This window comes from Sprattus sprattus, assembly GCF_963457725.1.
Source record: "Sprattus sprattus genome assembly, chromosome: 7".
NCBI lineage: Eukaryota > Metazoa > Chordata > Actinopteri > Clupeiformes > Clupeidae > Sprattus > Sprattus sprattus.
The window spans coordinates 12,243,655-12,262,049 of NC_137926.1; the positions used below are offsets into that span (position 1 = coordinate 12,243,655).

The 18,395-nt window shown below is 40.4% G+C and overlaps 2 protein-coding genes across 2 annotated transcripts; both read right to left on the bottom strand.

Moving 5' to 3' along the window:
• Positions 1–1,066: 1,066 nt before the first annotated feature.
• Positions 1,067–5,478, bottom strand: sh3gl3b (SH3-domain GRB2-like 3b; the record flags this gene model as incomplete). Its single annotated transcript, XM_080842628.1, is given in 13 exon segments — positions 1,067–1,275; positions 1,874–1,936; positions 2,234–2,296; positions 2,557–2,619; positions 2,847–2,879; positions 3,126–3,265; positions 3,376–3,479; positions 3,752–3,910; positions 4,287–4,420; positions 4,862–5,005; positions 5,121–5,193; positions 5,374–5,427; positions 5,431–5,478. Coding segments are annotated over 13 exon segments (1,287 nt in total), but the record flags the coding sequence as incomplete, so codon positions are not given.
• A 3,246-nt stretch (positions 5,479–8,724) lies between these two features.
• glsl (glutaminase like) lies at positions 8,725–18,258 on the bottom strand. Its single transcript, XM_080842502.1, has 21 exons — positions 18,115–18,258; positions 17,424–17,524; positions 16,236–16,303; positions 15,009–15,102; positions 14,631–14,763; positions 14,276–14,342; positions 14,057–14,169; positions 13,466–13,595; positions 13,266–13,336; positions 12,610–12,773; positions 11,920–11,978; positions 11,748–11,792; positions 11,583–11,641; positions 11,424–11,490; positions 11,285–11,335; positions 11,022–11,198; positions 10,767–10,898; positions 10,583–10,675; positions 10,171–10,232; positions 9,827–9,967; positions 8,725–9,568 (listed from the first exon to the last, which is right to left on the bottom strand). Exons 1-21 carry the CDS (start codon positions 18,156–18,158, stop codon positions 9,469–9,471), a joined length of 1,971 nt encoding a protein of 656 aa, XP_080698628.1. The 5' UTR covers positions 18,159–18,258; the 3' UTR covers positions 8,725–9,468.
• Between the last annotated feature and the right edge of the window lie 137 nt (positions 18,259–18,395).

An 18,395-nucleotide genomic window follows, 5' to 3' on the forward strand; every position in this document is an offset into this window, starting at 1 on the left:
TGTATGCATTGTTGTGATAAGATCAACATTTCAAACACACACATCCTTTAAACATACTTTATTCAGCAACATTTTTGGTGTTTATTTATCCTAAAAGAAAAGAAAATCAAGTGAAGACAGTCAAAGTCAGTTCATAAAGGGTGGCTGAGCATGTGCTTACTGTTAAAAGTGACATCAGTCAGTATGTAGCTATATGGCGCCGTTACCTTGCAGATAATGAACTAGTAGAACAATAAGTACTTAAGACACACTGTGACAATATACGTACCTATTAAGAAATAGCTCTTAATTACAATTCAACCATTGCAGTGCTTCAGAAGTGCATTATAGAGACTAGTACATCTCCCTTGATGTCCCTTTAAACTAGGCTACTTAGGTGTATACTAATAAATAAACCACCTTTAATCTAAGTGTCATTCACAATTAATACATTTGGCACCACATTGATCCACCAGATACCTTAAAACAATTAGAGCTCATATGTCTTGAAATGCTGAGACTTAAAGGATCCCTCCACTGTGATGCTTCTAAATTGATTTAGTTTACACAGTAATTCTTAACAATAAACCTGAACAATATATCTTGTATACTGACATATCTCTATACCTTAGAAATTGAGGAGTTTTACACACAATGGCTTACTTTCATTAATTCATATTGCATAATAAAACTTGGGTCAAAAGATCCGCTGAGTGTTCAAAGTGCTAACATCAAGTCACATTTTAAAATACAAATCAGGTCAGTCTACAATCATACTTCATAATTGTACAACAAAAGTGAGAGGAGAGGAAAACATTGTGTGTTTTTCTAAAGTAAATCTGAATATATAAGCACATGTGAAATGCATGGGCTTCTGCACACAATGACAGAGAGAGATTCCATTGCCCTCTCCTGATATAGTTGAACAGAATGTGTGAGAGTGATCAGTTGCTGTACAGCAGCCCTGATTACACCTCATTGGTGCACTCCGTGTCTGAATGTGATGTTCTCAGTTAGTGGTGAGCCGTGAGGTGGTGAGTCCGTGATCTCAGTGTCCTGTGGCTGTGGTCTGCGGCCTGCTCTGCCCTCACTGGGGCAAAGGCACAAGGACATTTACGTAGCTGATGGGGAAGAAGCCGGACTCGCCGCTGATCATGCCCTCATACCAGTTCTCATCGATTTGGTTGGTGAGGATGATGAGGTCACCTTCCTTGAAACCCAGTTCGCCCTCATTCTGTGGCTGGAAGTTGAAGAGAGCACGACAGCAGGGCTGGTCCAGGGGACACCCTCCTTCACCTAACATACAGATAGTAGGTACAGATTACCAAAGGATGGAGAAGGGGGGCAATGGTTATAAGCTGTGTACTTGTTTAGTATTCCCTATCCAGTGCAAACCATGTAATATTCACAGTTTATTCACCATGCCTGTACATTCAGGCCCTAATTTCGTTGATGAGCACCAAGCAAAACAAAAGGCAAAGTGTGCTGCGCATAAACAAAAGCTATTGTGTGGTGTGTGGGAGCATTGCGCTGACCCACTCATGTTTGTGCTTAGGATATTTCTCATGATATTACATTAGCAAAGGGATTTCATATCATTAGCTTAAGCTAGCTTTTTAATTAGTTTCAGCCATGCACGACACACTTTGCACGTTGCTTATTGCTTTGCTCGTTGCCAGTTTCCGGTCAATAAAATTAGGGCCATTAGTAGTTAAACCTTCACCTGACACACATGTTTTTTTTTGTACTATGTTATGTATCACACTAAATGTAAGAAACCCTTTTTCAGTATCACATTGGATCTACAGGTGTTTAAAAAAAAAAAATGCAAAATGCAAATTTACAAAAAGCCCAAGTCTACAAGGAATAAAAGGCCAATGTTTTGTTTACTCACTAAGGCTTGGAGAACTCCCAGGCCTATGGGATAGGTTTGTGCACTGGTCAACTGTAGAGTAAACTGTAGATATAAACATGATAGGAGATTAATATAATACAATGAAAATGCATGTAATACCTTTACAATGAACAACACTAACAACTAAATATATTCTAGGATAATATGTTTTTAATACTTTGGAGCCAATTAAGACTTCTAAACTGTATTAACAGTTGCCTTCCAAGAGGATACAGGCAATAGGGCAATAACTCTAGACATATCTCATCTTGTTTCCTTCTTTTTCCATAATTTGGAATCTTGTTTCACTAGACAACTGTACCCTAAGGCTTTATAAACACCTCAAATGATTTAACTCACTGCTATTTGGAGGATTGTCTGGCCTTTGGGGTAAAACTGTGAACTGGTCCACTGTTGAGTATACTGTAAATAGTGATAACAGGATGTTTTATTAGATACAACATTACCAATATAACATTTCTATTACTTTTTTTCTTCAACAAGTACCTTTTTCCATAAAGTGCAGAGTACATTTTTTGACCCCTGGGTTTGTCAAATAGCCAAATGCAATTACATCCCTGTATTGTTATTAGACATGGCCTGGTTTGATATATAGTACGTTATTGTGGTCAGAAATCACCATGTCTTGTTGGTTTGTCTAGATATCAAAGGGAGTGACTCACTGGTGTTGGGGGGACTCTCTGGCCTTGGGTGTATAGTTGTGAATGTGTCAGCCGTAGAGTATTCTGGTGAAATAAACACTGAGAAATATCAAGCATCATCATTTTTCAACCTGATATACTGAGTGTGAATGACTTTTCCATTTATCTTCATGTCTCTATAAGAGGTGATGATGATGCCCTCATATGAAGCATCCAAATATACAAACATTTTTATTAACAAGCTTAATGAAGATGAAGTCCCTGTTGCATTTTTAGACACTGTAGTTGAAGAGGTTAGGTTTAGGTCTTACTTTTTCCATTTACACCTCCATTCATTGTAACATCTGTATTAGAAAAATATAATATGATTGGTAATTGGTATCACCGAGGGAGGCTAAATAGTTTACTTGTATCCACTATTATGCCAGTTGATGACCATTGACTATGAATGTTGCATAAGTGTATGGTACAGTACTTGTTCCAAAGTGTGTTTACAACACAATTTCTACAACTATGTGTTACTGCCAGTGAGAGTATCTCTCTGTACTGTTGATGATGGCAGTTTGTGTGGATTAAATCGGGTGCCAAACCTGGAAACTGTGGTGATGAGCTGTCAGATATGCGCAATGTAGGTGTATTGGAGAATCCATTGCACACGGTGTGGCTTCCACTACTCGTGATAGCCTTTGGGGTGAATTGTCTCGTTGGTTGGTTGCTTGCACTTATTAATCTGTCACCAATGTAAGAATAATAAACATCAAAAGCAGAAAGAGTAGGCTAGAATGTTAGTTATTCAGACTAGTGCACAGTGTTACAAACACTGGAACATAAAGTCCTCACCGGTTTTTGAGATCACTGTTCAGGTTTTCCAGGATTGAGCATGACTGCTTGTGGTAGTCTAACACAGCCTCTACTAGAGCAGACAGGTGACTCACTTGCTCCATCTGCAGGATCACAATGGCACTACTATTACAACATAATTGCAGGAAGATCATTTAAATCATCAAATTGCATCAACATCATTTAAGGGTCCTTAACAAGCACTACATTATTTTTCTTGATCCCCCCCAAAAGTAGATATCCACCCAATTTTAAAATCTGTGATCAATTACAGACCACAAAGTTAACATGATTCCAATTGCAAAATCCAACGCATCTTTGCTTCATAGAGAAACTTTAAACTTCAAATAAAACTGGATTGTAATGTTTGTCTCACATCATTCTCTAGATGGTTGAACATGCTTCTTTCTGCCAGCTCTCTGGATTCCTCAAACTTTTCCAAGGCCAGTTTGAGCTCCTGATTGCTGATTCTCCCCTTCCGTCTCTTCTTGTAGTCAAAGTCTAACCGCCGCCCCTCCATCTTCCTTAAGTGGTACTGCAGAATTTGATCAAAGACATACAAGTCTGAACCATTCATACTTATACTCACTGTCTTTCTATATTATAATACAAGACTCCTGTTGTGAAATAAAACAGCCCCCAAAACAGGGTAACAATCTGGCACAAAGTGACTGACAGTGAAAATCTTTTGGCTGTCCAAAGGCTTTCCATGTTGTTTTTCTTCATTTACATTTACATTTAGTCATTTAGCAGGCGCTTTTGTCCAAAGCCACGTACAAGATATTATGCTGTTTATTAGCAGAGGTGTGACGGTTTACGAGCTGTGCACGTCATCAATACACAATCCTCCAGTGTCTCTAGCTATAAAACTTTTCTCCTTATCTTATCTCCTCTGAAAATATACGCCTCACCATGATCTCCTTCAGGTCTTTTTCCTGTAGCGTCTGCAGAGGATCTATGAAGCCGTCCTTCACCTGGACATCCAGGACGTTTCTGGCCTGGGCCATCTGTTTGAGGGCCTCACCAATGTCTGCCAAAGCACAGCCTGCCAGGAGTGTCAAGAAGTGTGAACAGAGCGCGAATACCAGCAATCACTTACAACAGAACATTACAGTCACTTCTACAGCAGAATTTACATTAAGTAACAGAGTCCCTATAGCCAGGTTCAGTCAGCCTATATTCACCCAACTCAGTTTTCTATAAGATTATAGATTACATAGGGAGATGAAAAGGGCAGGACCATTCCATGTCACCATTCATGGTTAACCAATCAGTGACCACTGGGAAGTGTCACAGGCCAGTGGTGCTCCCCTCTAGGTCAACACTCATTACTAACACTTAAACCAATGGACCACAGTGAACATAGGAAAATGCAGTGAATGTGCGTCTGGTGGGCCAGGTTCAAGGCCCTAGAAATGTTAGTACCCCTCCGAGATAAAAATCGAATTACACGTAGGGTGACTTCTTTCCTTGTTGACAAACATACCAAAACTAGACTCAACCCCAAGCTCTCTCCCATAGCGGAGCATGCAGTCTCCAAGAACCCCCTCTGTCTGGGGGTAGTCCACGGTCTTCACCTGCCCACGGATTCTTGAGACAGTATTGAGCATACCAAGCTTGGCTCTACAGGCTAAAAATCAAGAATATGGGAGTTGTGTGAGAGGGGCAGACAAACTGAGTCATTTCCGATTGTGGGTGATATTGCATGTTGACATTTGAATATGAGACACTGAAAGAAACCCTACCTGGGTTTGGCTGGAGGTATTCTGTGGTTTTGGGCACCAGTTCAAGAACCAGTTTATGGGTTACGTCAATTTTCTGAAATTGACACAAATACACAAATGAGGCTATATATTACTGACAATGTATCATAGTGTAACAACAAGGGGATACGTTTACCATGCATCACATTCTTACAATGAGCATTAGCAAAAGAGCACTTTTATGAATGTGCTACAAACTACAGTCTAAGGCCAGTCCAATTGATACAGTACATACTTGAATGTGCACTTGGCTGACCTGTAGTGATTTAGTGTGTCCCATGAACCATCTTCACATTAATATTACAACTACTGGTGAGATGTCTTTGGTTAACAGCACAGATTGTGAAAAATGTCATCTCTGTCAAATATGTACCTTAGATGGATAAATCATCCTGCTGAGCCCAAATATTAATTCTTCATATGTTTTAAAATTTAAATTTTACATTAGAACTCCACAGTGTTTCCAACCTTTTCCATTTTGAGGAACTCTTCATCCAGTTTTGTTCCCTCAGCCCCATTAATCTTTTCATTCAATAGCTGCATGAGAGAAGAGTGGAGGTAAGGGTTGAGGGGAAAGAAATGGGGATTTCGAGAATACATCTTTCAGGCAATCACACTTAAGTATACTACCGCACACACAGCTATGTTTAGGTCCTATGGGTGCGCATAATGCACATTTAGTCACCAGGGTGGTCCACAATGACACAAATGTTATATATATGTATAGGTGCTTTTATCCAGAGTGACTTTATCAATAGTACAGGTACAGTACACATAGAATATTATATAATGCATATTTGCATATAATATCAGGTCTGTGAAAAAATGGTTTAAACATACTGTATTCAAGGACACTATCTTATGCTGTAAGGCAAACTTGGTGAATGCTGCCTTACTATATTCACCTGCTGTGTTTAAGAATTGCAGAATTCGTTAAGATCAAGAATTTAGTTTGGTGTGCAAAGGGCCTCATAATAAGAGGATTACGGCTGCCATTATTGGCTGGTGGAGGGAAATGTCTGTAATACAGCACTATTTTACAAAAGTGTGCAAATATTTATTAGAGAGATCTACAAACTACTGAACAAAACTTCACTACATCAACCCAATCTGTGAGTATTGAGCACATGCATTTACCGAATGAAAACATGTACCAATGGTTGTCTTTTTTCTGATGTATGCTGTGGGTCTACACTGTTATGTTCCGGAACCCTCTGTTCTTGTCAAGAGGCAAGTATAGCACATCCACCTCCTTCCCCAAGTGTATGTGAATTTCTGATTTCAGCACGCATGAACCAATCTAGTGTCTATCCATTTACTGGCAACAACACCTCCACTCAAGAGGGACGTGTCTACACCTTGTACTGTCCAAGTGTATGTGAATTTCTGAATTCAGCACCCATGAACCAATCTATCCATTTCCTGGCAACAACAATTCCACTCGAGAGGGATGTGTCTACACCTTGTACTGTCCTTCTAATAGCTTTTCTAGACCTCTGCAGTAATTCAATGCTGCCATCAACAGACAAGGTGAGTGAAGTGTCAGCATCACTCACTATACATAGACATGATCATGAGAGGCAGGAGATGCTCAGAGGAGATCCTCATACCCAGCACATTTCTTACACTCATTAGCCTAGCTACACTGTACTGGCTGTGTGGAAACAGAATGACAATCTGATGCAAAACTACTATTAAACTATGTTAACATTATTTATTTTTTTCTACTTTGTAATCACCCGAAGGCAGTCTGAATAAGGCACGTCATGTAACGCAACTTCAGTTCCAGTTAATGTTTGTTCTGAGACTTATGAACTACAATCCGTGATGTAGGCTAAGCCCGGTAATAAAGACCTACTAAGAGGGTGCAATTCTGAATTGGGGCGAAATAAACGTACCATTACAAGGTCACACTTTACTACGACGAGTAACTTACTACTCCAGTTATCGATATCTCTAATTGACAAACTTCCTCACGCTTTCTTTAGGCCAACACAGCTAAAGACAAATCACTGTCCCGTCGATGATTCTGTATAATCGTAGTTTTGGAAACCAGCCAACCACTTTATTGTTGCTACATATATAGGCTAAGGAAATTGTTCCTCACATCTCAGTGACAACCGGGGCAGAATACTGACAGTGCGCACAAAGTGCAGCAATACAGGCCCACACAGCAATCTAGGTTAGCCATCACAAATATCTTTACAACACGTGTAGCGTTGTGATTCAGAACCCCCCTCCCCCTCTCAAAAAACAAAACCCCAAACAAAACACAAAACATAATGCCACATTGTGTAGTAGCCTATATCAAAACAGCTCGGCACTATATTGTACTGTACAACCACACGACTCCAAAGCCCAGCCATGCATATAGCTGGTATGTTCTCGATCCGCTTACCTGACTTGCTTTATGAAATTGTTTCTTTAGTCCCGCTACTGACATGATCCAACACTTTTGACAATCAATAATCAGATGTAAGGGTTACGCGCACATGCTGGCAATGTAAGGTGCAGTTGGCGTGCCTTCGCCAGGTGACGCGGTAGTTCATATGTACACATCGCACTCCACCGCCTCCGTCGCAATGTATCAATGCGCTGACATGCTGCTCCCAGACCTCTGTGCTGCATGGGTTGCCAGTATTAGAAGAAAAATAATCAACCAGCCCACCACCTGACCAACTTAATAGGCTAGAATGTAGCTTAGACTTCAAAGCAACATTTTCTTTACAGCTTTGCAGCATATAGATTATGTGTCAGAAATCATTATCCATTAAATAAATCCTACCCTGAATGCAAATATCTGTTCTTAGAAATAAAAGAAAAATATTGTTACAAAATAAATATTAAAGGTGAAACAACCGCATCTGGCAACATTGCTATACACGCACGCGATTCACAGATTCAAAGTTCCCGGGTCATTAAGTCATAAGCGAAACGTTACTAAAACACAAACGATATATCTTTCCAACCGTATCAAGGTACAACATGTGCTACAACCTAATTTTCGTGAAAACGTATACGTCATGCCCTCCAAGCTGGACACAAAGCATTGGTCTCCAAGTGCAGCCGCCTGTGAAGCGAGTGCAAAGTGCAACTCAGTAATCAGGCCTACTACAAAGATGTCCAATAACTTCACTCATACGCAGTATAGTGTCACTAAAATCCCTTCATACATTAGTGGTATCCTGTTGAGTTCAACACTTAGTTTGGAAATAAAGGGTGTCGCATAATTTGGGGGATTTTTTCTTTTTATTGGGAAAAATATTCAATAACTTCACTCTTATACAGGGTGGTGTCACCAAAATCACCGCAGAGATGAGGATGTTTACCAATGGCAAGTTGTTAGTAAACGCATGTTCGTTAGTCTGTAAATAAAGGTAACAGCGTTTACATCTGTGAATGGCGTGACATATGGGAATTCGGAAATACATCTGTGAATCCCGTGACATTTAACTGTGAATCATAACATTACATTTATTTGAACTATTCTAACTCAACCAACCATATCAACCATGTCCTCTCTCTCACACACACACACACATATACAAACAGTAGGCCTATAGAGAGAAATAATGTTGTACTTCACCTTAAACATGTTGACGTTTATATAAAAACTGAAATAAACTATATTGTGTATTGTGTATATGTAACATGTAAACCATATCTTGACATTTTGAAAATGAAATATACTTTGTATATGGTGGGATTAAATAACACCATCGATATCAAACACAAACACAAACTGACTCTGTTGAAATGTTATAAGAACACATATCTGTATTAAAAGGCATACTGAAAATTCTCATTAAACTATGCAAGATAGAGTACACTTATGTAAACGTTATCAAAATATTGTCATTGTATCATTAGAGGCTGAGTTTAACAAAGCAACTTGCTTTAATTCCTTGGTGGCTGATTGTCTGGCTTTTCTCTTCTATATAAAATTCACAAGCACTACATCAGAGAGTGACCTACACACAGAAAAGGCAACCTCCAACAATTCTGCCAAATTTTGATATCAGTTTAGGCCACTTCATGTACACAAGTCCCACCGCAGATCATTTTTGGCATTTTTGTTACCACATCACCACCCTAAATTAAGTAGCTGTTCTAACTGATCTCAGATTTATAAGTATTATTTGATGCTAACTGGCATCTTAAGCATGCAGGTTCTTCTTTTTCTTGTTTGAGATGACGCATCTGTTCTGAAACCTGTATCCATGCCCTACCAAGGCCTTCTGTGAGGTGCTTTGTGTGTTGTTCTGATGCATCCAGTGAGTTTTCAAGAACATCTCTCTGTTTTCATGAGTTTCAGACCCAGTCTCTGTGGTCAGGAGGTCACCTCTCTTTGCTCTAAGTATTTCTTGAGAAGTTGAGCCGTCTGTCTATGGTTACATCGCACGGCTTCCTGCAGTGCTGTATTGCCCCACCTGTGAACAACACAGATCAACACAATGAACAATTAAGCTGACAGATGTATCATGACTCACTGGAACACTCTTATTATGTTACTCAACTTATTGATGTTCTCATGAGTTAAGTGTACAGATGTGTTGCCATTGACTTGCTTATGAAAAAAAAAAAAAACTGTAGAGTTTGTTTTACAGAATACCAGTGGGTATTTTTTACAAGAAGCTTAAGTAATTAAGCTAATTAAATGGCCTTTTAGTATCTTCTATTCCTGTTACCTGTCTTTGACCAAACAACTCGCCCCTGTGTTCTCCATCAGGAATTTGATGACCTCCAAGTGCCCTTCAGAGGCTGCCACATGCAGAGCTGATCTCCCATCATAATCCACTGCATTCATGTCTGCCCCAGCCAGGAAGTACCTGCAGCGGTTTGGAAAGAACAGCTGGTATATTACATTGGATGCTTTCAGCTGAGGGCTTTGTAGTCTTGCCAAGCCAGACTTATATATCAGGAGAGTACAATATATGTCTGAAGACAACAACATACGTAGGATGTATTCAGTACCGCCGTTACAATGAGTTGTTTCCAGACTGTATCACCCAGACAGTAAAGGTGGTCATACCTGCGCAAGGATGGCAGGTCTCCTCGGAAGGTAGCAAGCATGATGTTCATTATCTGATAACCCTGCAGAAACGGAAACACATTTCAAAGAGGAATGTGAACAATGTGTTTATTACTTGTTTTGAAATATACAAATAACAGCATTTCAGAATACATTTAAGCATTTTATAATTGGCTCTGTGTGCACCTTGTGGCAGAAAGTGTTAACAAATGGCAAAGGTAGAAGACTTATAGCTTAATAGCTCCTATAACCAACGTAACATTAAAATGATTGCGTAATGCAGTGTTTCAGATGCTAACAGATTTGCATTATCTACAATGGCAATATATTGTCAAACAGTTGACGTGTTTATTGATTCTGAACAAGCAACAAAAAGTGTAATAACTAATGTAACAAGTTAAAGCAAGATAACCTCAGATTCCACTTTCCACTGACGGTATGACAACACTTGTCTGAAAGGAGTCCTGATGTCAAAACTATGCAGATTGAAGGAAGAGACCAGTTCCTAGGGAGATGAAAAAAGAACTGAATGTGTAGCAAAGCATTTCAAGTCACAATGCGGCCAAGATATGCCAAGACTGCCTCGGTTGAACTACCTCACAGAAATGCACAGCCTTCCAGGAGTTTTCAAAGGCGTCTAGACCAGGAGACCAGGCCATGACCCCAAGAACACCAGGAACCACTATCAGCACCGCACCAGATGTGCTGGATTTGGCTGGTACAGAAGTCTGAAAAAAAAAAATGTTTTGACAAAATATAACTACACAGACTTTATAATCATCATAATCAATAAGCAATAATCAGACGTGTTGTTGAAAGGTTCATTACTATTAAAGCCCCATTCAACCTACCTTGAAATGAAATATCCTGGAGTAGTCATTCATCCCAGCCACCTGCATCATGGACAAGGTATTGCGTACTGCTGAAGGCGACAGGACCTGGTCACCTGACAGTGGGCATAGGCCCCCATTGGCAAACGTGGCGGCCATGGCAGCCCCTGACTCACATGAGACCTCTGTTGAGGAACACTATTGACAAATACCTCGTCAGATATTTTTCCACATTTCATATAAATACGGAGAAGTCAAAATGACATGCAAAATGTGTTGCCTACTTGTAACATTAGATCCAAAGTGGCATTCATGTCCACTGACTCTGGAAAACACTGTGAAAAAAAATAGCGAAAGGGTGTTATGTGTGGTAAGAAACTGGAGAGGAATATTTGATGATAATGATAATGTGGAGCGACATACTTTCATTTCTTGAAGGTAGAAAGATAACGCATGAAGTCGAATACTGTCCTTTCTCAGGTTTTGGTGACTATAAAGCAAACAGGCAAACCAAACATGTCAACTCCTGTCATGGGCCATAAAACATGAAACAAGGAGGGGTGGGATGAGATATTACTGTACCTTATGCAATTTAAGTTAGCATGTTCTTTATTGCATAATCTCCTGATGACATTCAAGACCTGCAAAGGTACATTGCACACTAGTTAAACTGCTCAATATAAGTATGGGTAATGTTACGCCATGTTGCACATTACTGTGGTCAGTACATTTGCAAGACTGACTTACAGACTCATACTTTTCTTCCTCTTCAGGACCAGGCCTCACTGTCAGCTGCAAAGGTAGAAACATCAGTAATACAACAAAAGAAAGTAAATAAGATAAAAGCATTCAACACACATATCTGGGAGCTTTAGTGTGATATTTTCAATGTAAAATGGAGGAAAGTTCTTTTTCACACCTGTAGCAAGGACGTGCACACTATAGCACCAGTCTCTATGAGAGGACTGTGTGGCACTCCTAAGATACAGAGAGAGATAACATGGAGAGTAGTTAACATATCACATGTCTACTATGTCAACAAACCAGCAGATAAGAGTCCTTACTTGATGATAAGAGACATTAACAGCAGTTAATAACCTGTCAGTTGCACAGAGCCTAAGGTTCCATACCACCCCTCAAACAACTGTGAAGCCATCAACTAATTCTATTCATCAGACAGTGTCTTGTGGTGGTTCATGATGTAGGCCATTTGTGCCAATGAGAGGGGGGGGGGGACACAAAGTACTTGGTGCTTGGTACTTAGTTGTAGAAGTGTAGAATACCTAGAATCTCTACTGCCAGACCGATCTTCCATGAGGAACTATAATACATGCTATGCCCTGTGTCTTCATCCACAACTACTTCTGGCACCTCAGCCAACCAGTAGAAGTCACTATACTGCATCAATATGATCTCCAGTCCAGCTGGGTGTGTTTGTGTGAAAACCCAGAAAAGCATAGGAAACTCAAACCCAACATTCAACCCTGTGTCTGTGCAGTGTATGTGACTTATTTCTATGTTCCACATACCCAGAAATGAACACTATGCTTTCCCACATATTATACATCAGCAAACCATTGCAGGATGTATACAATCCTTTTGGGCTTACCTTGTTTGGTCAGAGTAAAAGGTGAGTCAAACTTCGAGAACTCCTCGACACCCACATATCTGTGTACACAGTCAGAGCCAAGCTGGTCCACGGCAAGGCTGTAAACCACGGGCCGTGATATCTCACCCAGAACACAGGGTTCAGACCAGTCTCCAAGGGACAACCTGGGAGCACACAGCCACAATGACAACCTTTACTGAGTGCTTAGACAAGAGGAACGTTATTATTATATTTTTAAAAAGACAGTATTAAATAAAGTTCCAGTATTTGTACAATCACACATCAACTGATCATTATACTTGTACTGTGCTGTCCTCCAACATGGGCCTCATCATTTGAGGATGGAATGAGACAAATTATCAGACATTGCGAAAATATAATTATGTCAACTGTCAACCATGGGTGGTAACCAAACAATTAGTGGTAAGTAAGGAAGTAAAAAAGTAATTCAAATGTATTGTGTTTTCCGCTTCGGTCAGGTGACAGGTCTTAACCAATCAGAGACCAGAATTACTTCTTTACTTCCTTACTTACCACCGATTGTCTGGTTACCACCCATTGTTTACCGACAGCACCTACAATGGGCATGGCCACAACTTGGCAAAAACAAGTCAGTTAAAAAAGGGCAAACAACAGATGCATTTTTGTTTGGGTACCTCTGTCCGTCCACTGTACACACTGAGACGCCCCACTTCCCAAGGTCCTCACTTCCAGTGTCTTTCTCCTGCTAAACCACATATTCAACTCCTTTGAAATCTCATACATTATGTATCGATGTTATTGTGCATGACTGCCATATTTTATACTGAATGGTTTCAGTATGTTTCTTTCATTAAAATGGAAGACTGGTCCATACCTTCACAGATGACAGCTGTTTGCATTTCACAAAGAGCTTTTGTGTTTCCTCTGTGAATGTTAAAAAGTCGGGGATGACAAATCTCCCTTGCAGTGCTTTCAGGATGAATGAGACAAAGCCTGTCACACACCTTTGGAGGGATGTAAATGATAGCAAATATTATGACACAAAGCTGGCAGATTTTAAATGTGGCAAATTATATTTTGAACTGAAAAAGTGTCCTGATTTAGGCTCAACACTTTTCGGTTGTTCAACAAGGGTTTGACCACTGCTTTGAAAAATAGGTGTCCTGAACATAATCAGGGAATAGACAACCTCTCTTGTTAGGCATGAAAACAAGCAATGCTACCAGGAGACAGAGACTAAATATACAACTGCCTCGTGGGCCATGTAATATGTTCTTTTTATACTTAAAGACGTATAACAGAGTTTTCATCTTAAGCAAGTTAACTAGTCAACAGCCTTGCCTTGCAGAAACAATTACATGTTAAGCATGACCAGTCTTATCCTGTGATACACAGACACCCATCCCCTATATATGTATAGGGAAGTTAATACTGAACTGGGAGCTGTGAGAGTTGTGAGTCTGACCTTTGAAATGTGTTCCTGTCAACTGTTCCATCTGAGTCCTGTAGCTTTCTCATTAGTATGTAACAGTCTTTTATCCTGGGGTCAGTTCTCTGTATTCCAGAAGTCCACATCGGCTGTAGAGACAAACAAATGTTTTTTAATTACCGTTTTTTTTCTTTATATCTATTTGATAGCGAAATAAGCTACATAACAACAGTGATCACATCCAATGGCCCATACCTCAAAAAAGTGATTTGTATTCACTTTTCCATTTGAGGCAAAGCTGTCAAAGAGGACATCAGCGGCCCTGCCCCATAGATTGAAAACATTCAGTAAATGAAATACACTTAGACAGGACACACTGAACACTTAGACAGGACACACTGAACACTTAGACAGGAATCAGTGAACACTTAGACAGGACTCACTGAACACTTAGGTAGGACTCACTGAACACTTAGGTAGGACTTACTGAACACTTAGACAGGGTTCACTGAACACTTAGATAGGGACTCCCTACTTATAGCACACATACCTTTCAGCTTGTACACCTCTGTCATACAGTATGACATTCAAGTGCACTGGGCTCACTTACCCTTTTCGCTTTTGTTGCCCCTGCTGGGCGTCAGGCCTGCCAGCAGTGAGCCAGGGTTGGGGGGTCTGTCTCTCGTGGTCGCCTTGGGGCAAAGAAGGTTTCTGGCTGCCATTACCAATGAAAGATGGCAAACCTGAAATAGAAAAGATGTAGTAAACAGCACACTAGGGTATTCTGTGTAAGACCCATTTTTTCATAAAGTAATGGAAATTAGATTAGAAAAGCCTCACTGACAAAATTTTAGGAACTAGATTTCAGATATGTCTGGCAATGGTTTCGACCCAGCATAGGTGGGTGCAAGGAAACAAAAGGTAGAAGGAGGGGAAACAGTAATTATAGGGAACATATCTTCAGCTCAACAGCACCTCTTTTGCTTACCTGTTGACCCTGGGCTGACAAAGCTGACAGGCCTCTGAGGCTGAAAGGAATTCCTTGGCAAAGGATGTGGGATATTTCCAGGCAAAGGTGTTTCCTAATATGAAAACAGCAGCAGGTCAAAGCTTTTTGATAAGTAAGACAGACATTCAGTAGTCTTTGGGGGCTATTCCATTTTTCTGTGAATGTCTCTACTGCAAAGCATTTCAAGAAAAGCAGCAACATCTAGACAAACCAATTTGTCATTTCAAAGTACATGACATAGCTTAGGATTCAAAGCACATTTCCCTTTCACAGAGTCCCAACCATGTCTTTGATGTCTAAATAAACACAGATGCTACATTGTGTGGAAAACTTAATCATTACCTTTACAAGCCCCCGCATAGGCAGACATATGTCAGCCAGCAATTGCTGCCAAACCTCAGGGGGCATGTTTTACAACAGGTGAGAAATATCTTAACTTCACCCCAAGGCACAGTCTCTGCTCAGGCACGTTCAATTAAATTTACACAGAGCAGAACAATGCACCTTTATAGTTATGATGCTAATCCTTTAGGAGCACATAGCTAGCCAAGCCCCTTTATCTATTCTTCAGGATAAGAGCTCAAAATCACCACTTCATTCATTCTCAGTTTTAGTTATTGGAGTTGTATTCGATACGCTGCCTCAATAAGTATTTCATTAGGTTTAACTACAGAAAAAAGTCACGTCATACTATATGTCACCTCAGTAGGTGATATTTGATCAAGCCTGATATACATTGACCGGACTGTTAGCATGTGTATATATGTGCGTGTGTCTGTGTGTCTGTGTGTCTGTGTGTCTGTGTGTGTGTGTGTGTGTGTGTCTGTGTGTGTGTGTCTGTCTGTGTGTGTGTCTCTGTCTGTCTGTCTGTCTGTCTGTCTGTCTGTCTGTGTGTGTGTGTGTGTGTGTGTGTGTGTGTGTGTGTGTGTGTGTGTGTGTGTGTGTGTGTGTGTGTGTGTGTGTGTGTGTGTGTGTGTGTGTGTGTGTGTCTGTCTGTCTGTCTGTCTGTCTGTCTGTCTGTCTGTCTGTCTGTCTGTCTGTCTGTCTGTGTGTGTGTGTGTGTGTGTGTGTGTGTGTCTGTCTGTCTGTGTGTGTGTGTGTGTGTGTGTGTGTGTGTGTGTGTGTCTGTCTGTGTGTGTCTGTCTGTGTGTGTGTAGGTGGGTGGGTGAATGGTATGGCTGTAGCAGGGGAGAGTCTTGTTTCTACCTGGTTTTCATCTCCTTTCACTGGGCTGAGGTTCCTGTCCAAGGGGGCCTCTGTTATTTCACTATTTTCTAGGGAAACAAAAGAAAACAAATATACATGTTTGCTATGTCATCCTCTCTTGTTCTTCTGGTCCAAGATGTTTTTGTTCGTTGGCATACCCTAAACCTCAGCGGTCACATAACAAGGTTCCCAAACTTATAGAGAAATCACGTCGCAAACTGGTTTCTATGGTGACAGATGACTTTAATTGTTTTATTTTAACATTTTCTTCATGATCCTGCTTATTAAATCACCACATGAACATGCTTTTTGTCCCCTCTGAAGCCCCATGCCTGCTTTTGTTCAAAGCTTCAGAGCTGTTAGAGTAAAAGCTAGTGAGATGAAAGGGGTGGCAAAACAGCCTCTGGCACGTCAGACAGACATTTTCACTGCTTCATGCTGGACTTTAACTAAAGCTAAAGGAACTTCTTAACTCTCTAAAAGGGCTAATTTGTAATTGAAATTCCTAAATTGCAATAGGTGGTAAGTGTTCTACCAACTGAACCTTGTCTCAACTCAATTGTTTTTTTGTTTTGTGGTTTTGTTCTGCTCTTTTTTTACATTATATTGGGACATTCCAGACCAAAGTATGTGGGCCGTGTGCCCAGGGCTAAGTGTGTGCAGACAGAGACATACAAATTTACAATCACCTGCCACATGGTCTGAGAGGAAAAACAGTCAACCTCAAGAATAACATCTAAAAAAAAAACCTCAATATGTGTATACGGTACATTTAATGCAGCTTACAAAACTACTGACAATGAGATATGTTATTGCAGTCATGCTCTCTAAACGGATGAACTGAAGGACTAACTGTTTGCATATGGTCCTCCGAAGAATGGCAGCATGAAAAGTCAACATCTCAAAATTATCCTGACACTTTTTCACACAGGAAACATTGAGTGCCACATCACATCATTTTAAAGAGTTTTTCTTTTTAAGTTCACCACACCTACTTCCCCCTCACATTTCTAGGGCCCGGCTCTCACCACAGTCCCCATAAAATGAGCCTGTCTGGGCTGCAGATCCCTCCTAGCACCGGACTATTATAGCTCAGTGGAGCTACACCCACAGGCCAGTGCCACTGTCACCCAAAGGCTACACTGTGCTCGCCCAAATTACACACTACAGCTCCATGACTACGCATACCTCTCACGTCCTCCTCCTTGTTGGGCTCTAGTAGTTTGTTGCCATCCAGCCCTCCGTAGCGTTTACGCCATTTGCGACGGAGAGATGGGGTTCTCTGAAAACTGGTATGGGGAAATGACACAAGACAAGATTGTGGAACTATCAGTATTTAATGTACCCCCTTTTGTTTTAATGTTTCTACTTAGTTCAAACCCTAAAATCATTCAAGAATAATGCAGGTTGGATATCCTGAAAAAAAGAGACACATATGTGGAATGTGGAACATATGTTGAGTGTGTGATTTTTGTATCAATGACAATTGACATAATACAACACTATCTGCACTTCATGTTTATTTATACTTGTTTTTCATACTGAACGACAAAGGAACATCAGTGTCTATTTGAGATGTTTTGTAGAGTGTAGTTTAAGGCAGGATTAGACTGAAACATGCCTGCTCACGTTGAGGATGCGTTGACAATCTGGTTATCATTCATAACTGACAACACAGAGGTAAGCATAGTGCACACTTTCTGTTGCCTTAGCCTTTGACAACATGCAATGCCACGTCTCAGGTCCTGAATGAAAACACAGTTGGATGCAAAACAAGACTATATTCTTTTCCCAGAGAAGATTTACTTTTTTAAAGTATGAAGCTTGTTTAGGTCTATTGCCAAGTTGCTGAGACATGTTGAAATAAAAACAAACTTACCAAAGATATGGATTTTCCTCTGTTTCTTGACTTGTGTTTTCCATGTTGCCTTGAGGAATATGAGACTCTCTGTCCGGTGATCCAGGCAGCTGAAGAACTCCTGCGCAGACTTGAGCAGAAAATAAGTGCTGTGTCTGCTTAAGACATAATTAGACCTTCAACAAAGGGAAAGTTCTTCATTTAGAAGCTCCTTGTTTGTGTCCCAAGCCCGTGGTCGTTGTGCGTGCATGAGCGTGTGCACTTGAAGCTGACTTTCTGAATGAATGGGATGGAGTGAAAGA